The 22,079-nt window shown below is 35.6% G+C and overlaps 2 protein-coding genes across 2 annotated transcripts in view; one reads left to right on the top strand and one right to left on the bottom strand.

The window, feature by feature from the left end:
• The window catches only part of LOC134803930 (SCY1-like protein 2), a 383,486-nt gene that overhangs the window by 58,476 nt on the left and 302,931 nt on the right, over window positions 1-22,079 (top strand). The window lies entirely within an intron of this gene.
• Window positions 326-22,079, bottom strand: part of LOC134803969 (calcitonin gene-related peptide type 1 receptor-like) — a 44,048-nt gene continuing 22,294 nt past the window's right edge. Inside the window, exons 7-11 of the mRNA XM_063776814.1 lie at window positions 19,529-19,602; window positions 10,744-10,850; window positions 10,091-10,198; window positions 5,204-5,312; window positions 326-691 (exon numbers count right to left, since the gene is read on the bottom strand). Coding sequence (XP_063632884.1) covers window positions 642-691; window positions 5,204-5,312; window positions 10,091-10,198; window positions 10,744-10,850; window positions 19,529-19,602 — 448 coding nt within the window. The 3' untranslated portion in view covers window positions 326-641. The remainder of the gene's footprint in view (window positions 692-5,203; window positions 5,313-10,090; window positions 10,199-10,743; window positions 10,851-19,528; window positions 19,603-22,079) is intronic.

Raw genomic sequence — 22,079 nt, 5'->3', positions numbered from 1 at the left:
TTTATGATTTGTAAGTAATTGTGATAATTGAGTAGACAAAAGTACCCTTGTGGCCTATTTGTTGAACAAATATTTGAGTTAGTTTTAGTTTGTGTTAAATAACTTTGGGCTTATAGATTACACGCTGACAAATGTTCTTTTGATAGGCGGATCAGCTTACATTTATTTTAATATTTTAGAAAAGGTTCATACAAAAAGTCTCAGAAAGTTACAGCGGCTAACTGATTATTTGCACAGGCAGTTACGCAGTTTGTAGGATTCTATCAATAAACCTGCCTAACACGGCTGAATACTACCTGTGACCGAACAAATGACTGTGCATATATTTTTACATTTTATACAGTAATACGGTTCATCTCATTACCTACGAGATCTGCCCAACCACACTTATTATGTCAAGAGTGTCGTTTTGATTAAACATAAATTGAAATGACACGTCTCAAAATCGATTTATTACGGCGGACAACAGCCACGTCCCGTTCTCATACTTTTACGTGTCAAATTGGGTCGCAGATCTCTAACTTGGTGGAATAATTAAAATCTGTCTCGTAACCTTTGGCCTTCGGCTAGGTAATCATTAATATCTAAATATTTAACATTTACATCGTTGTTTAAATTAGTTTCCACTTGTAACCAATTGTTTACACAACGTTTTCCCTCGTATTGGCCAAGCTTTCTCCCGCCGTTAAACCTGTAATAAATGTTCACTATAAACAGTTAACATCTGTTAAATATGTTCTTTATTTATAATTAAAACAATACTAAATGAAATAAAAAAACACACTGATAAGCTTTGGCAATATCTTAAACGATTCAGGTAAGAAATATATACCTACTTATAATTCTTTTTTTAGCATTAGAAAAAGACTAAGTACTTGATCTAGACGTGTCTTTTAATTGAAAAAAATACTTAACTATTACTTATGAAAGCAAAAGAATGTACATAATCGTATATGATTCATAATTGTTACATATTTTCCGTGACTTATTTTTCAATAAAAAGATACGTCAAGATTGTTTACCTTATTTCTAATTCTAAAAAAACGAACTATAGGTAGGTATCGAAAAATGTATACAAAAACTACCGACAGGGTAACTGTGGGCCAAGTCACATAGGTTATTAGGTATTATAGCAGGTCACTAGTATTACGAATACAAAATAAAAATCTAAAATGGTAAATATCTTAATGACATTGTTGTTTAAGTGTAATTGTCCTTTATAAAAAAAAACAGTCTTCAAAACTACTGACATAAAGTGGGTAATTTCAAATGAATGTGATGTTTGGAAGCGCATTATTTTAGCTACCTACAAAAATGGTACTTATACGAGTACTTGACCTGACTGTTGTTTTTGCATATTCCTGTAGGTAACTATAGAATGCTAGCAGAAGCTTAGGTATGACATTTTAGGATAATTTCCCTGATTCGGTGCAAGCCACAAATTATACCTACGTAGAATACAATGAATCAATGTAACCTTTTGCCCTTTGAATGTGGTCACGAGTATAATCTCTCATTACCCGTAAAGTTAACGCAAACACGTCCCTCAAACATCACGACAGCCAACATCATAATTTATTCTATGAGCACGGCACTAATGTCCCTTGGGCTAGAACGCATACCTACCAAGTAAACCCATGAATATCGACCGAACACTTTTTCCAAAAACAAATCCTTTGGCGCACGAATCAAGAATCCTTAGACGTACGTTAGAAGTAACGGATAAGTTTATAAAAGTTATCTATAAGTAGCTCGTACCTACTCAGCGCCAACATATCTATTTAATATTTATATATTTAATGACATGTAATATCAAGGATATTAAATTTAAATGGGGCAGGAATGAAAATCAAACAATTTGTAAGAGATAACTTTGATCTTAGGAACTAAGTAGCCGATTTTGGAGCTACTAAAAAAAAATCATATGAAAATATTCGATTGCCACTATGAGTAGGTACCTACCGTTTTTGTAAAAATTCAAAAATCTGGTTGTAGGGTAGGTACTATTCAGTACGGGCTTCATAAAAACATTTTTTTAGATATATCCAGTTACGCAATAAACGGACTTTGGATTGTACCGGGTTTGATTCCGGTTGTATGTAAGGTTTAGTTTTAATGTTGCAGTTGTAGCTTAAATTTACTATCTCAAATTAGGCCCTGTGTTTATAAGTGCAAATGATATCTCTTATAGTTTATGAATATTCTGATTTTCCTTCACTCATACTGTATCCGCAAGGGAGATTTCAAGATGTCGACGTGACAGGAAATTCGACACAGCTTTTAGTGTAACATTTATTCGATTTAAGTAGAGTATGCCTCAACATTTCCGACAAACACTTATAGCCACAGACTACGACATAGGTAGGTAGTTACGCGTTTTTTGTCGCCAATCATTTTACGTCTTACTTATGTCATTACGATCTCACAGTATTTTTTGTAAGAAAAATTAACAAGATTTCGCGAAGATTTAAGAAAAATTAACTATATCATTATTATCCAATACTTGCCGCTGTGACTAGGGAATAGTTTATTAATTATAAGCCGCAAGTTTTTTATAGGCCAGTTACAGGAAGCTGAATTGACAACACTTTGCAATAAAACTAAGTGCTTTTAGTTGTTAAAATACTGATTTGTTGCGTGCAACTTATGCTTCAGAGTTTAAAACTATCTAACCGTGTTTAAATTTCAAAGAGATCCAACCTTACGAGTACATCAGTCGCGCGCAATAAATGATATTCATATACATATGTATAGTTTTAGAACTACTGGTCTTAGCATTTAAATTTTCAAAGTCAACTGAGGTTGTAATTATAATTTTATAATTTATTTTATTGTTATAAGCTTTAAGGAACCCACCCTAAAGTTGGCCTTGGCCTGTTCGTAAAGACATAAGTACTGGAAGGTCACATACATAACGATAGAGATAGATGTCGTAGTCTGGCGGCGTCAACACAGATACACACCACGTATGCGCACGTCGCCGCTTCCTTGTGTGCGTGTGACAAACAACAACATGTGAAGGCTCCTCTTCACGTTGGGCCAACGCCAACGCCAACGAGGGACGCATTTATGCGTTAGAGGGAGCAAGTGATATTGCTATCTCATTCTACCGCATGGCTGCGTCCCTTGCGTCCGTTGCGGCGTTGGCGTTGGCCCAACGTGAAGAGGAGCCATGACATACTGTCGGATCACGAAAATGTTCTTTGTCTTCAGACTTTTTTAATACAGTCGCCGTCATAGAAATGTATTTTATTTCCTCCCTATATTACAAGAATAAGGTGAAAACATACGCAAGCCACTACTTAGGCTTAATCGATAACTTTATGAACTTCTCCTAGGTATGCCAATACGTATATTGCCAAATGGTTTTAAAATTGTATAAGAGATATATTTTTGAATTTTGGTTTTATTTACGTAATTGGTTTTAAATTTTACATGAATGATGACATTGTCACACTTTGTCATTGCAAATGCCATGCAGATTTGTCTTTGTACGATTCTAGTCATTTCTAGCATAATAAGTAGGTACTTACTCTTTTTACTAACTTTATGTGAAATGCTCTCAGAATTACTTAGCTAAGAAATAAGACCTTCAAAAAAAAGACATATATTTTAGGAGCATCATAATATTTTAGCCCAATCACAGTATTTTATAAATGATTGGACAAAAAATTATTGATTATAAATCTGTTTGATTCATACGATTATAGTTACCGTTAGAACTAATGTAGCAAAATTTGTTTCTGTTAGCATAATAGATGTATACAAGTGATGTAGGTACTTATGATTCGGTTAAATTGTGTTCTAATGTATGGGGAGACAAACTAATTATAGCCAGCCTTTTATGAATGTAGTATGATACCTTAGGGTATGGTGCATTACGCACACTAGCGTCCCTTCCCGTCCCCATGAATGCAACCCCCCCCTTTTTGCATGAAATATGTCCCGGTTCACAGTTTTTTACATTTTTTGAGGAAAGTATACATTTTAAGAAAAAAGTGTCAATGAAAGAAATAATCCTTAATAAATTCTTAATATAAAAGGTCATATTCTTTTTTTTTATATGATGCACCATATTCATGTATTAGCTTGTTAAAATTCGAAATAACATAGTTTTTACTTAGGATTCGAAACTCATTTATTATACACGGTGTAACACGAGGAAACCGAATAATTTTAACAGCGTATTCCTGCTTATATTTAGAGACAAAAATGTCCTATAAACTTTTTTGAAATTCGGCTAGTTTCAGAGTTGATACCAATTAAAAAAAAACAAGTTTTTATTGTTACATAGTGCAAAACGCCTTTTTGATGGCGATGTTGCTACTATGGGACGTAGTCTAAATATCCTTATTGATAGATGTCAAAAAGTGACAAGTAACACTTTGCAAAAACTAAGTTTTACGAAAAAAAAGTAAAAATCCATTTTAACTGACAAGTTTACCAATAACATTTACTTTTTATGTACTACATGCAAAAAGGGGAGTTTGCGTCAGGGGGAGGGGAAGGGACGCTAGTGTGCGTAAAGCACCACATCCTAAGGTATCATACTACATTCATAAAAGGCTGGCTATAATTAGTTTTTCAAAAAACACAATTTGACCGAATCATTACGTTAGGTTTTGGCAGTGGATGAAACGTTTTAATTCTTAGAAAGCAATTTTTAGGCGGTGTTTAAAGCTGTAACAGATGGACGGACTGGACCGTCTTGGTCCGGTCCGAGGCTTTTTCGACCGTATGGAAGGTGGTCCGCCGAACATCAGTTAAGGACGCAGCTGTAAGTGAGAGCGAGAAAGAGATATGCTGATCGGACCAAGGTCGCGGTCGGTACGCCCGTTTGTTACAGCTTTTACATTGCGTATAGTGCGTATCTGCACACCACTCCGCAAGCGGGACTTTGCCATTGTACATACGTGCATAGCGCCATTTCGTTTACACACGGGAGCAGCGAGCTACTTCGCATGAGTGCGTTGACCGCGTGACTGTTAGTGGTGAAAGAGACTCAGTCTTTTGAGTTAGACTTTACTCTATCTTAGACAACTCGGCTCAACATTGGGCCTGGAGGTTCGAGTTATTTTTATGTCGTTACACTAAATGTCATTAAAGGTTAAAATACTAGACGAGTCTTTTTAATTGGACTAAAAACACTGAGTCTCTGTGATCACTAGTGAGTGCAGTGTAGGGTGTAGAGGTTGTAGGTCACCTGTGAGCGCGATGGCGTCGTTGGTGCGGACGACGCGGGACACGTGCGAGCGCACGGCCACCATCACGTCGTGGTTCGTGAAGCAGAACAGGAACGAGACGCACAGGCCCTGGACCCAGACAATTGTTTTAGTGACACTAACTCGTGCTAAAACCAATGAACTAACTATTATTACAAGGTATTATGTATAGGGAACCGGCACTAGAACCAGTATTGTGTGCCATGAGTTGTTGTCGGCCGACAAGAAACTATAAAAGCCGTTTTGGTCGCATGCTATAAGGTTGCGATTGCGACAATTTCATTGTTTGGTAAGGCTTCACTTTACTATAGTAAAACGGATCAAAAACTTTTTAAATATGTTAGCTTGTGTACGTATTGCTTGTGGACATCATAAGATAAATTAATTTCAAAGCCTAATTTTCCCGCTGGAATTATGCTGCTTTTAAGAATTATGATTAACTTTTGCCTGGGCTTACTTTTGCGGGGCAAGAACTGACCAAGAAAAAGCAGAAGCCTTTCTTTGCATTACACTTGTCAGAAGTATTTCAGCCCAACCGTGACGAAAGTCTCAACGACGAAAGTGAAGTGGATGAAATACTCAACCAAGATCTACAACTATGCTTGCCTATAAGACCAACGTCACCGAGGGAGATTTCAAGGATGATCCGTAACTTAAACACTAAAAAGACACCAGGCTATGATCTAATCATACCTAAGATTCTTAAAGAACTGCCTAGGAAAACCATTACTTTCCTCACCTGACTATTCAACGCGATCTTCAGAATAGGACAACTTTCCGGGTCGTGGAAAGTTTCCCAGATCATTATGATCCATAAAGTTGGCAAGCCGGCGCACGAAACTGGGTCATATCGTCCTATTAGCTTGACTCTTGTGCTATCCAAGTTGTGGGAAAGAATATTTCTGGTTCGGCTGAAGTCTCACTTGGATGAATGTGGAGTTTTACTACCGCACCAATTTGGATTTCGAAAGTCACATTCCACAACTGAACAAGTACCTCGGGTTCATGACGCAATACGTCACTGTTTCGAACATAAACAATACTGCTCTGCGGCGTTCCTGGACGTGCAATAAGCCTTCGATCGTGTCTGGCACAAGGGACTATTGTGCAAGATAAAAGAAAAACTGCCCCACTCGCTCTTTCACAACCTATCTGACAGAATATTCCAAGTAAGGCATGGTGACGCGAGATCCAGATTTTATAACATAACAGCAGGTGTGCCGCAGGGTTCAGTGCTTGGTCCTACTCTCTATAACATATTTACCTATGATTTGCCTACTTCTGAGCAGGTGACCGTTGCTAGGTTGCTACCTACGCAGATGATATAGCTTACCTCTCCTGTCACAAATCACCTGAAATAGCTAGTAAGGCAGCTTGTGCTGGATAATACTTATAGCTGGTTAACCAAATGGCGCGTAAGAGCAAGTGCTCATAAGTCAAACCATCACCTTTAGTCTAACAAGAGGAAATTGCCCTCCCGTAAAACTTGGAAATGATATCCTGCCACACTGCGAGTGTATCAAGTATCTAGGTTTTCATCTGGATAGGTGCCTTACATGGAAAACCCACATAAAACATAAACGCAACGAAATGATTCTAAAATACAAAAATCTTTACTGGCTAATGGGACGCAACTCAACCCTCTCCGTGGACAATAAATTACTCCTATACAACGCAATCATTAAACCCATCTGGACCTATCGGATCCAACTATGGGGAATTGCTAGCGACAGTAACATAATGTGTCTTCAAAGAGCACAGAACGCCATCCTTCGTGTGATTGCCAATGCACCCTGGTTCACTCGTAACGATGAAGTACACGACTATCTCAATATGCCCACCATAAAGGAAGAGATCAAAAAATTCACTAAGAATTACATTGAGCGCCTGGCAAGGCATCCTAATCCACTAGCTTCAAAATTACTGGACAAGACTGAAACAGTGCAAAGACTTAAAAGGAAGCACATCGTGCAATATGAAAGTAGTGGTTAAGTGAGACGATGGTCTCCAAAACCTAAAATTAATACCTATATACAGCAAAACTGATTATAGTCGTTACCGACTGATGGCAGATCAAAACAGAACAAAAAAAAAATACTTTGACCTAATACCTTACCTTACCTACACCTAGTTAACAGTTGCTATGTTTCCTGAAATATTTATTTCACCACACCAGCTTTTTGTCCTATGGTCGACTGGTAGAGGAGGCCATTTACCTTTATATTTACTGTGCGTTCTGTGTTCTATTTTTTACACGGCTAAATGATAAATAATGGTAGCATATATCTGAGGATATGGCTCGGCTAAATGGAAATTATATAGCCGAGCGGTAAAGAACAAAACAACTAATGATATTTTAGGTTGATATTCATGGCAATACAAATTGATTCGGATTATGCCATGTATTGCCATTGATATACATAATTATGCCGAATATTGATGAGGATTATATTGACTACTGGACAGTGTAAAGAGGAAGGGCGAACTACGAAGCTATAAGTCCCAAGATAAGGCCAGAATACCTATTGGTAGATCTGTGAACCACCTGGGGCCCTGTTACCCTACAGTTATTTGCCATCGAATTTAAATAACTTCGTTTATACACATTTACTACGATGTCTACGAGGTCTACGATGACCAAAACTCGAAAGGGTAAAGCTGAAATATTATTTGGATTTAGGTGTTTCATTTACGACTCAACCGGCCACCTTCGCAGCTCCAATAAGCATAACATCCGAAAGTGACATTGTATATAATATAACCTTTAACATTAAAACCTATCTGAAAACCATATCAATATAGCTACAGCACTTTGATTAAAAATAAGTTTTTGGCAAAAATTTCAATTTTGGTACAAGCTTTTATCGCTGATTACTTTTCTTACCACAGGCAACTTAATATGTACTCATCGAGATAATTTAAAAAACCTCAAACATAATTAGGTCTTTCATCACAGAGTTCCTATGGCCACCTCCTGTCTCCATCATCAGATCAGTTCGATAGTACCATATTATTGCATTGTCACCCGACTTACATATTATTATAGCAAATCTTTGAAGTTCATTTACGGTTATTTGCGTGGTGATGTAGCATGCTGTTTCTTTCTTTTTGCCGTTACCAGTGTTACTTGGTAGTTAGAGGTAGGTAATGTCGCCTTACGACTTGTGAATACCATACTGTCACAAGTGATTTCTTACATTTGATCCTATTCAGTGCACGTAGGCTGTACGTTTGCAGCGTCTTTAATATTTGGGAAAATAAATAGATTTTATTTGGTATCGAAAAGTTTTATCATTTGCCTGTCTTTATGATGCAGTCAGGAATAAGTAAACAAATATATCACACCGCCGAATAAGTGATTTATGTTATTATTCTCACGCAAACACAAGGAAAGAAAAACAGAGAGAACAGTTATCCCTATGATATGTTACCTACGGGTTGTGAATGATGGCCGATTACGAGGAAAAGTGATTGGAAATTATGGCATTGACGACCGACTACGACATTTCAGATAAAATATGCTACAACTAGACATGAACAATAAATGTAGAAAGTTAAAATTAATGCAGTAACAAAACTCTCTCGAAAGTAGTAGTAGTGTACACTACTTTTCAATCTAATTAGAACCTTTCAGTAGCCAAATAAAGTAGCATTTTTTGGTTGCATTGCTTTATTTCTCGAACAAACTAAATTAATCCTAATTTATTATACAAGGTTCTGATTCAAAATAGGAGATTATTGTATGGTGGGCCTAAAAAGGATAAAGTAGCTTCGCTGTTAAATTTCCTATTCCTGTGAACTATGTACACCTTTACTTCTATAGATTGTTAACTTAAACATTAGAAGGAGATCTAATCATCCTGCTTTTGTATCAATTTTGTACAATAATACAAGTTGCTTGGACAAATTTAATAAGCAATCGAACTGTGACTTTTAGTATCTGGGTTTTAAATACGAGGTATGGTCAAGTATCCATTGGACCCACTAAGCCTGCTCTGGAAAACGAGTTAGAGGCCCTGACTGGGAAAAGTGCGGTCACAGTGTAAGTGCGGTTACCTCTTACCCCATCGCCTAACTTGTATTCTATAGCAGGCGCAGTTATCTCAACTGATTTTACTGCTGTTGCGGAATACCAAATGGACGAATGTAGTTGTACTGCGTACGTCCTGAGTCTTAACAAGCCTGTCATTTACAACTTTTCATTTAGAACCATACGGCTAGCGCCCGTGCACACATGGTTATTACGTGTCAAGAGGTCGTGCCACGATAAGGAAAAGTTACGGTCATAGTTCTTGTTTTGCGAATTATGTAGCTGAACTTGAGCAGAACTGAATACAGTTGTTTACTCGTTGGCTCGATGCCCAGTCATTTGGATAATGTTAGATAATATTATTTTATGAAAATATGGCGAATACGTTTATAGAAGCGCCTCAAGCGCCTGGCTTTGTTATTCTACGAATTTAACAAAACTAACCAAAAAACGGCATTGGAGTTGGGTGAGTATAATTAGTATGTGTTAAACAGCTAATTTCCCAATGTTTTTACAACATAATTCCAACGCAGGAATCAGCTATAAATCAGAGGTCTGTGTCAATTTTGTGATTGGATTAAGGGTGTGTCATTTTCAAGTACTTACGGTCTAAAAAAATAAATTGTCCCAGGTGTCCCAACCGACAACTTACCTACCTAACCTACTATTTGCTTGAAACGTTGGGTACAAGGTTATAAAAAAAGTGAATCGTAATATATAGGCTGAAAAAGCACATCAGTGTCCAGCGATCTGTGGTGTCAATATTATGGTGGATTTACCTTGCAGTCAGTCATAGGCTTCTAAAACAACGAGAAAGTTGGGTAAAATGTTAAGTTACCTGTAGACTAGTGAGTAAAGCAGAGAAGACCTGGTAAACCTTCTCCCCGGCTGCGCCCGGCGACGGGTGGAGCGGAATTAGGACGAAATGTAACCCGAACAGGGGTATCTGAGGACATACATTATACTGTTAAATATACTCAATTGACCACAAAGCCTATCGGAACGTTCAATCCATTTTCATCGCATCGATCAATTCTCAATGTATCCGGTCCTGGCAATACCTATTCTTATATTCTGCTGTCAGTAGTACAATAAACTCTAATGCCGTTAGCATAAACATCTTTCAAATCTAAAATGCCGTTGAAATTCATTTATCGTTATCCGTTATTTTTACAGAAGAATTTTTTTATGAAAGGAGGTTTGTTATTATTTTATTAAGTATTTTATAACTGACTATATTACCAAAGTATAGTGTTGATGATAGGAGAATAGGTAAGTATGTAGGTACCTATTTCTTAAACTTTGTGGGTCTCTAGCGACACTTAATTAAACCATAATCCACCTAGCGCTTTACAATATTTATGTAACAGTAATCAATGGTAAACTATTGTAAATTACGATCGGACGTTTTGGTATCAACGTTACGCAAGGCCACAACGCGCAGTGCCAAGTAGGTACACATAATTTAAGTAGTCTACTCGTAAAACTTACAAGTATAAGCGCGGCTCTGGCGGCTTTCCTCGCGGCCAGACGAGCATGCTGGTTGGGCGTGGGAGCTAACTTGGTAAGCAGCACGCGGACCACATTCACTAGAAATACTGCCAAGTAAGAAAATACATGTCAATAGGTGTTCGTTAGTCGTTATATTTGGTATCGACCAATCTGAAACCTGTTGTAACAAGCTGAATGTTAGAATCGCGACGCACAAAAGGGCAATTCAAACTTACATTGTGACATCATTTAGATTTCATTTTGATGTCACATTGTACCGAAACTGAAATTAGCCTCCAAGGTGTGATCGACCCGTCCTTTATAATTATTTACAATAAAATTATTCTATTGTTGGACGTGCGCAAGCTTATTTTAAACACGAAAATATTTAGACTCCGTAAGTCATCATAGGTTTAAAGGTAAAGGTTTTATTTATCAATGATTTTCTTTTACCACATTTGGATTACGAAATTATTTTATTTCTGAACAAATTGACTATGGAGTGGACGGGCAATCTTAGACGAATTGCTCTATTTTAAAAATAGATAAGTAGGTAGTTAAAACATTGAAACGAATTAGTTTATGCTGCTCGTTATCAAGTTAATTAATCCTTTAATGTAAACCCAACTACTTGTGTACCTACCTAAATTAATAATTGAGTATAGAATGAACTCCCAAGAAATAGCAATATTTCTATACTAACATGTTTAGGACCTAGGCTTTTTTTCTAATCACACACAGAATCAGGAATTATGTGTTTACGTGGGTCATCAGCAGCTAATACAGTTCAAATAAACTACCGGCCTGAATTAGGCCACGGCGTGGAGGTGGGTCGGGAGAGTGGAAATCGCTATTAGGCGAATCTTTGAAACTAGTAGTTCGTCCCGACCTTGTGAACTTGTAATGCGCCAAAATTGTGCAATTGAAAAAGCCAGTCTTTTAGCCATAAGATTATATACCTACCTAGACTATCTTGGATATTTTCATAAGATTATATACCTACGTAGACTATCTTGTATATTTTCGATTCCATTGAAGAAAAAAATATAAATTCCAGATGGCAACCATTTTTTTATAATTTCTATTACGGATTTATGTAACAGGGCATTATTGAAGTTACTTACGTTTGGAATTAAACGTCTTACTGCAAACCCTCAGATAACGATTTACTATCACAAATATAAAAAAAATCAATAATGCCAGCACTAGGGAATCCAATAACCGACCAAACTTCATAACCGGTTTCGGTTACGGTTATGCTCGAAAAATAACCGAATATCGGTTATAATCGGTTAAGGTTATTTTCGATGACAAATTATAAATTTACAATGAAGTAATTAAAAAAATACTAAAATCTTTATTTTAGTACCTACAGTATTAGGGAGAGTGAGTAAAAATCTTAGTTTTTTAATAAAACACACCAAATACAGTAAAAGTAAAATATGACCTTGGACGTTATACAATATTAAATAAAAATATTTCATAAATAAGGGAAGTAAATTTGGTATATTTTTGTTATTAAAGTCCACGAATGACAAAAATTATAGTCACAGGCGCCACAGCCAAAAAAGGCAGGATTTTGTAGTCATTAGATGATAAAAACATACAATTTAAGACATAAATAAATAACCGAAAATAACCGTAACCGGTTATTCGAGTTTCCAATATTCGGTTATGAAATTTTGGCAAAATATTCGGTTATAACCGAATATTTCGGTTACGGTTATAACCGATTTGCATTCCCTAGCCAGCACCTAGCCTGGAAGTTGAATGTCAGAACTTCACTTCGCTTCACTCGCTCGTTCGGTAACTTTACGTAATAGGTACTATCTTACTACATTCAAAAGTTAGTAGGGTACAGCGGGGAAATCAAGAAATTTCAACTAATCCAAATATCTGTCGTGCGTTACGTCATACAAGTGCCGTCTATGTCCGGATAGCGCAAAACTTTCATAATTTGGCCAATTGATTCCGTCCAAATGACTTCGAGAAACCGAATCTCTTTGATCTACGCGGTAATTTAGTTTTCGACAAAAAAATCTGTGTGCGTGCGAGTTGGCTCCCCAAATGTTCAATACAACTTAAAATCACATTAGGTGTCTACCTAATGTGATTATACAAGTTTTTCAAAGATTAGTCGCATATTAATAAGCTAATTCATGAATATATCTCACATAATTATGATGTAAGAAGTTTATGTTTTAATAGTACCTAAATATTTTGGTGACAATTTAAATAAAAGATATTTATGTAGTTAATTAGAAGAGAAGTAAATTTAGCGTTTTTAAATATGAAATAGGGCGGTTCTAAATGGGTTTAAAGATTGTATCGGGTTCTATTACTTTTGGAAACTTTGTTAAAAGACACAATAATAGAAAACAAGAAACTAGGTAATTTAAGCTATTTTGATTATTCGTCTTACAAGGAAATGATAAAAAGACATTATAACAGACAAATGTTAGGTACGTGTTGTCAAATTATTAAGGCATCTGCAATGCTTTCCAACTTATAACAACCATAACAATCGAAAACTGATTAAGATTGTTTACCTTATTATGGCACAGAGTATATATAATAGAGATGTCACGAATATTCGGCAACTATTCGGTATTCGGCCACTTTACCGAATATTCGGTAATCGGCCTAATTGTAGGCAATATTCGGCCGAATACCGAATATCTGTTGCACCTACCTAAAAAGAAAAATTACAAAAAATGTAACCAAAAACTAGGAATACCTATTTAATTTTTAAAATGTATTCTTGAAATGTAGTTAAATACGAAGGCACGTTTTTGAGCATTTTGTTGATTACAAAACATTTTATTTTTATCAAGGATCTGATTTGATTGACTCTAACTACATTCATTAATTCTGTTCAACATAAAAATATATCTTAGCAAACGTTGTGCTTTGTTGGCGAACAGTTTTCATAATAATTGTGACTGAAAATTTTCGCATGTCATGCCGAATATTCGGTATTCGGCCGAGAGAGGGGCCGAATATTCGGTATTCAGTATTCGGCCAAATTCACTATTCGGGGCATCTCTAATATACAGAGTGTCCCATAAGTGACACGTCACAGTGACACTGGAGGTAGACCAGGCCATGAGGACCCAAACCAACTTAACATGACCTCAGTAAAAGTGGCACGGTTTTCGAGTTATTGCCAAATTAAGGTTTTTCATGCATTTTGACCGTTTTTAACATTGTTAGTGCCAGTGTGCACTCGGAAAGGTCTCAAAGTTGTTTTTTTTATGTGTACGGCATCATGAAAAGTTAATTAAGATAACAGAATAGGTATTTTATCGATAAACAATGTTAAATGCAAAAAAAGTACTGGTTTAATCTTGAATGAAATTCACAGCGAAATTTTAATTTCGACTTTGACCACCTGTCGTGAAAAAAAATGACTAGAAAAGTAATGAGCAAATAACGTCAAGCTATTGAGCGTGTTATGCAGATTCAAAAATGGTATGACACATGTACCTTCCTGCAATAAAATAGGAATTATTATCATCTTTCGAAAGCCTCATAAAAAATAAGTTAAAACTAGGAAATCTGCAATCTGTTGCTACTTAGTAAAAATAACGATTTATGTTAAGATATCTAATTCTGGATACAGATTTAAAAAAACGCCTATTCAGTATTTAATCTGCATAACATGCTCAATAGCTTGACGTTATTTGCTCATTATTTTACTAGTAATTTTTTTTCACGACATGTTGGCGAAGTCGAAATTAATGTTTCGCTGTGAATTTAATCCAAGATTAAACCAGTACGTTTTTGCATTTTACATTGTTTATCGATAAAATACCTATTCTGTTATCTTAATTAACTATTCATAATGCCGTACACATAAAAAAAAACTAACTTCGAGACCTTTCCAAGTGCACACTGGCACTAATTAATGTTAAAAACGGTCAAAACTCATGAAAAACCTTAATTTCGCAATAACTCGAAAACCGTGCTACTTTTACTGGGATCATGTTAAGTTGGTTTGGGTCCTCTTGGTATGGTCTACCTCCAGTGTCACTGTGACGTGTCATTTATGGGACACCCTGTATAAGTCCAAATTGTTATGCGTGGTAAGGCAGAAACCACGCCATTATAAATTTAGGTTCCCTATGTATGTCCATACTCCGTAGCTGTATACTTTGTGTGTGTAACCATTAATTAATCATTACATTCGCTACGCCTTTCACTAAAATACTATAAAGTACTAGCTGTTGCCCGCGACTTCGTCCGCGTGGAATCTTATCTTCAACATTTTACATCTTTACTAAACCTGTAATTTTCATCGATGCAAACTTTATAATACAAAATTTTAATGAATATAATGTTAATGCCCAGTTTGAAGTTTGCCCAGTTACCAAGTTTGAAGTTCCTAGCTTGAAAGAAAATTTATTCCAGATATAAACTTAGGTACATCCCCTTTTTAGCCCCCTTAGGAGTTGAATTTCCAAAAACGTTGCAATTACTTTTTTTTGTAATCGGCTATTATGCCTTTCTAAGAAGTTTCAAAGCACTTGTAATGGATTCAATATTTGAACCCCTTTTTAACCCTGTTAGGGGATGAATTTTACAAAACGCTGAAATTACTTTTCCTGTCTTTTAATAATATCCCCAAATACAAAGATTCATGTCCCGCGTTCGAAAAAAAATTTAATATCCATACAAACTTTCAACCCCTTTATCACCACCTAAGGGGATGAATTTTTAAAAACGCTGAAATTAGTTTTCTCGTATTTTAATTTAATATTTTTTTGCAAAGTGTCAAGTGTCAAGTGTAGTTCCTAGCTTAAAATAAAATTTGCACCCCAAGACAAACTTTCATCCCCTTTTTAACCCCCTTAGCGGTTGAATTTCCAAAAACGTTTCAATTTTTTTTGTTATCAGCTATTATGCCTTTCTAAGAAGTTTCAAAGCATTTGTAATGGATTCAAACTTTCAACCCCTTTTTAACCCTGTTAGGGGATGAATTTTACAAAACGCTGAAATTACTTTTCCTGCCTTTTAATAATATCCCCAAATACAAATATTCAAATCCCGCGTTCAAAAATTTTGATATCCATACAAACTTTCAACCCCTTTTTCATCACCTTAGGGGATTTTTCAAAAACGCTGAAATGAGTTTTCTTGTATTTTAATAATATATCTTTTCACGAAGTTTCAAATTCCTAGCTTAAAATAAAACATGAACCCCATACAAACTTTCATCCCCTTTTTTACCCCTTGGTTACCCCTTAGGGGTTGAAAATCTCAAAATTGCTTCTTATCTCTTGTACACTTTATAAATGTAATCTGGTGTGCAAAGGCCATAGTCGGTTTTCCATAGTAAGTTGGCCCTTAAGTCAATTTGATTCGGGCTTTTTTTGTTAGTACCTCTTATGGTGAAGGATATTTTTGCTGAGTAACTATCAACATCGTACTGGTGACAGTTTTTGACTTATGATTTTATTTATTTTTTCTTTAATGTATTGTTTTTCGGGATGTATTCAAGCGATTTGCTTCTTTTTATTATTTAAATAGTGTTCTTTATTTAGGTATGCATCGATACTCAAAAAACGAATACCAGTTGTCATATAATAAAAGGAAAAAAAGTAAAACAAAAATAAAACATTTTTTTATGTCGTGGTAAAGTAGTGACACCTCTAATTTTTTTTTCTAGTTGTAGGCCTGACATTGGCCTACTACTTGCCTAAATATCAAATTTTTCCAAACGGTACTTCTTGTCAAAAATTAGCAATGTGTGTGGTCAAGTTCTGTTCTCAATCGGTGTTTTTCAATGTAGTATACAAACTCTTCGATTCTGTTTGCGATTTCTTCTCAGGTTGTCGTATTTAAGAGTAAAATGCCAATGACAACTTAATGTTTGTATACTACATTGAAAAACACCGATGGAGTACAGAACTTGACCACACACATTGCTAATTTTTGACAGGAAGTACCGTTTGGAAAATTTTGATATTTAGGCAAGTAGAAGGCCAATGTCTGGCCTAGAACTAAAAAAGAAAAATTAGAGGTGTCACTACTTCACCACAACATAAAAAAATGTTTTTTTTATTGTTTTTTTTTATGACAACTGGTATTCGTTTTTTGAGTATCGATGCATACCTAAATAAAGAACACTATTTAAAAAACTGAAGCAAATCGCTTGAATACATCCCGAAAAATAAAAAACCGGCCAAGTTTAGGTTTTCCTGTCATCTGGTAAAGAACTATTTTGTGTATTTTTTTCAAAATTTTAGACCCAGTTGTTTCGGAGATAAGGGGGGGGGGGGTAATGGTAATTTTTTGGCAATTTTCTTAAATAACTTCGAACTTATGTATTTTAAAATTATAAAAAAAACATGTCCATCTTTGGGTCACTAATTTACATATGTGTACCAAATTTGAACTTAATTGGTCCAGTAGTTTCCGAGAAAATAGCCTGTGACAGACGGACAGACAGACAGACGCACGAGTGATCCTATAAGGGTTCCGTTTTTCCTTTTGAGGTACGGACCCTAACAATACATTAAAGAAGAAAAAAAATCATAAGTCAAAAACTGTCACTAGTAGGATGTTGATACTCAGCAAAAATATCCTTCACCATAAGAGGTACTCACAAAAAAAAACCCGAATCAAATTGACTTAAGGGCCAACTTACTATGGAAAACCGGTAAAGAACTATTTTGTGTATTTTTTTCAAAATTTTAGACCCAGTTGTTACGGAGATAAAGGGGGGGGGGGGGGGGATAATGGTAATTTTTTGGCAATTTTCTTAAATAACTTCGAACTTATGTATTTTAAAATTATAAAAAAAAACATGTCCATCTTTGGGTCACTAATTTACATATGTGTACCAAATTTCAACTTAATTGCTCCAGTAGTTTCCGAGAAAATAGCCTGTGACAGACGGACAGACAGACAGACGCACGAGTGATCCTATAAGGGTTCCGTTTTTTCCTTTTGAGGTACGGAACCCTAACAATACATTAAAGAAAAAATAAAATAAAATCATAAGTCAAAAACTGTCACTAGTAGGATGTTGATACCCAGCAAAAATATCCTTCACCATAAGAGGTACTCACAAAAAAAAACCCGAATCAAATTGACTTAAGGGCCAACTTACTATGGAAAACCGACTATGGCCTTTCAACTTTCTATCTTTTGTAGTTTCGGCTCTGCGTTGATGAATCAGTCAGTCAGTCAGGACACTTGCATTTATATATACAGGGTGTTTGGTCCATCGTTTGCCAAATTAAAATGGCGGACAAGTGGGGAAGTTTTCTATATTCTCACGCCCTTTAAAAAAAATTTAGGTCCACGTGTATTTTTTTTTGCTTTATTTGTTATTTTTGAAAAATCGGCAAACGATCGACCATTGCACCCTATATATATATATATTAATATAGAATAAACAGACCTACGGTTACTACGCCGTAACACTTGTTCCATACCAGGAACGGTATTCAGATTTTAAAATATGAACCGACTACATTTGTTATTAAGTTAATATCATCAATAAGTTATTGATAATAATACCATTTTTATTCGCGGTCATGTTGCGCTATCGTGACTAGACATGCGATACCAAGCGACTGTCGAGTCAAATTGGGCCCCTGATTGTTCTAATGTTAGTTTCTCGAATTACGGGTCACATGTTGTTACAGTTACTTGAGAATTTTCTGCTCATTCCTTGGGCTCTATTGGGCTCAAGGTTATTGGTAATATAACTTTCATGTTACTATATAGTATGGACGCAATCTTGTCAAGTGATTAGGCCTAAATTTAATTAGATCATACACCTTTAGTCTTTGTTTAGGAAACCGTAAACTACCTATCGTTACTTTGATGTTTAAGGCTGTGGATGACGATGACGATCTTTTGCCGGGTTAACGAAAAGAGATACAAGATGTAGTATGTATTGTAACTATTATGACAGATGTTAAGGACGAAATGTACACTGTTGAACAAGCGCGAATTGTAAAATTGATAGTTTAGCCGTGAAATCACCACTCATCCCAAAAGTAATGGCCATTATAGTAGCCTTATAAACAAAGCCCGGTTTTGACGGGAGAAATTCTGTGCTGACGTCTCAATAGTGCGAGGACACATATTTTATAAGTCGGATGTCGATAAAAAAGCACGATGTACTGAACCACCGTTATGAAATCCACAAATATTATCTGTTGTACACAAAATTAAAATGAACTGTTTGTATTTTTTAAATATTTTATATTAGTTTTGGCAAAAAATAATTGTATATTATTCAATTATTTTTTTCTCTACATTTTCCGATTTAAACTTCTTCGCCTTGGTGATAAAATCCATTTCAGCTAACTAAAGGACCGTTCTAAATCTACTGTGGTAATCGGGGCAAATCTAAATAATTCATAGTGTTGATGAATTACTTCTGTACTTCACGAAGTACATACGAGTATGGATATCGAATATCGATAGAATAGTCGATATTTAATGAAGCACTAGGAAAAGTCCATTTTTGCTCCCGTCTAACCGGGCTTTGCTTATAAATCAACTTATGACAGTAATTATTTTCCATCGTATTTCCACGGAAACGTACGAACGTGTCGTAAATAGCAAGGCTATTTCAGTCAGTCTCGGTACAAAAAGTACTAAGGTTGACTGAAGTAGCATGACAAATACGAACGTTTCCGAGAAAATACGATGGAAAACAATTATGCAGTACATGTGTACACGCCAGCACTGAGCGAGCGAATGTAGGATTCATTAAAATATAATGCATGATCTAAAATAAATTAATTATAATTATATTTCTCACCGAAGGAAGAGATTAATGACGCTATAACCGGAACCACGATAATCCAGAAAGTATCGCTTTGATCCATCCAGCACCTGGAAAATAACAATCGTATAATGCCTTGTTACAACTCGGTCAGATATTAATTGTTAATATTTGTTAGTTTTATTTAAACGCTTGCCCTAACTCTGAAGAATAACAAATCGCAGTGGAAGCGTGTTCGTCATGATTCATGTCATCGACTGACGGTCCGGCTAACCTGCTGACCATTTTTTTAATTCATGACATCATCTAAACTATCATCTGACAAAGTATCAGCCGGGAGGCGATGACTGACGATATATGCTCCTGGCCCGCCGTCTATTATACAGGGCGGCCAAATAACAGTACGGTTACCATCAGTTTGTCACTGACATAAACGCCGTCGAGAACGTAATTTACTTTCTATACATCTCGCTCGCACTCGCATATTAGTGCAAACGGGACGTATAGAAAGTAAAATACGTTCTCGACGGCGTTTATGTCAGTGACAAACTGATGGTAACCGTACTGGTATACACTTTAGTTTTTGTAATTTTATTCTATGAAATATAAAAATGATTAAGTATTTCTTGTTAAATATAGTATTTAGGGCCGGCAATTAAATATGGAAAATAATGTCAGACAAATGTCCACCTCTAGCAGCATGGCAGATGTGAACCCTTTTCATCTCATTTTTCATCACATTTTCACACATTTCCTGAGTTATCTCAGTGACTGTGTCTCCAATATTTCGTTTTAATTGCTGAAGGTTCATTGGCCCTGTTAGCATAGACACGTCCCTTTAGATAGCCCCACAGAAAAAAGTCAGGAGCTATTGTTATCCGCGAAGGTAAGTGACTTCTACCAACAACTGGCCGCAATTTTCTTAGTTTCTGCAATACATGATTGGGTTGAGTAACACGTTTTAATAATTAAAACAACGTTGTTCAGTCGTAAAATGCTCCATAACAAATTTGCCGTATCTACACAAAGTAATCTTCATGCACCAACTGTCATATTTGCCGCCAAAACAAAATGGCGGCAAAAAAAGTTATATACCTCCAAGTTGGCCACTCTGTATATCGGTATACCCAACATATACAGGATGTCCCTAGCCATTGGACAAAGCCAAAATGTACATATGCATTAGGGTATTTAGAACCAGTATACAAAGTATCATAACAATCGGTGTAGCGGTTACGAAGAAATTAAAAAATTACGATTTTTTACTTTAGAGCAACCTGTATGTGTTAGTACGAGTAGCTCCTGAGGTAATAAATAGTATGAAACCTTCTTCGACCGTTTTGATTATTTTTTTTATTTATGACATTAATAAGATTCTGACTTTTGACAACTGTCATAATTGCCGCACATTTTCAAACAAATTGTCAAAAGCACTGCCAATGATTAATACAGTATGTTTCTTTTTGTTGTCTATTATTGGAAATAACTTTTGTTTGTTAATTTATTTTTTTATCTTCTGTTCTAATTAAAAAAATATTACCGTTAGAGCATTTCTGAGAAGTAACCCTACGTGGGATTTCATGGTTTATCCAATGGTATTATACGGCATATAACTATATCCCTAGGGATATTATAACTATACCTCCGCCGCACCGCCGGACTCCTACCTACAATTATTTCACTAAACTTAATCCAGTAATATAACTATATCACTAAACTAAAGACGTATTATAATTATATTCTTAGTAAGATAGTAATGAATCGCTTTCGTATAACTATGTTACGACATATAATTATATCCCTAGGGTTATAACTATATAACGGCTTTATCTATCGTACTGCGACATATACATTAATAAAGAATCACTTAGTAAAGTTTTAGACAACCATATTACAGGCAGGCTACATAAATACTTCAACACAAAAAGTAAGAGTGGCAGGTGAACAAACGTTTTTGAGAATCATTCTGTACCTGAGGGGAGTATTTTATTTTTGTAGCCATTGTTTTCATAATGCCTACAAAAAACAAAGAACGGGGAATCTACGCTGTGAAAGCGGTTTCTTTACACCATTAATATTTCCATAAACGCCCGTATTTATTTATTTTCAATTATAAATACGCCAACGTTAATATAAATGTGGAAACATTTCTATATTTTCATAATGCCCTCAAAAGAACAGTTAAGTACAGCAGCCTACGCCGTGAAAGCAATCTTTTTACACCATTCGTATTTCAATTAAGTATATTCCGTATTTATTTATTTTCAATTATAAATACAACAACACAATACACCGTGTTTTTTTTTTAATTCCGTTAATTTCAAGGGTGCATTCCTGAGCTTAAATCGAGCTTATTTTTAAATTAACTATGCCATTTAGTTCTCTTAAACCTACTTAACCATACGCCGAAGTTAACGGAATTCAATAAAAACACGGTGTATAATTAAGAAATTATTATAGTACAGTCATCGTCATATAGTAGGTAGCATCCAAAGTATTCAAAAAGTTCGGTACGCCATACAAACTATATGGTGTACAGAACTATTTGAATACTTTGGATGCTACCTACCAGTGTTGGCCGAACGTT

Source organism: Cydia splendana, chromosome Z (genome assembly GCF_910591565.1).
Source record: "Cydia splendana chromosome Z, ilCydSple1.2, whole genome shotgun sequence".
Lineage (NCBI taxonomy): Eukaryota > Metazoa > Arthropoda > Insecta > Lepidoptera > Tortricidae > Cydia > Cydia splendana.
Note: the sequence above shows the minus strand (reverse complement) of the source record. Positions and strands in the feature narration are given on the sequence as shown.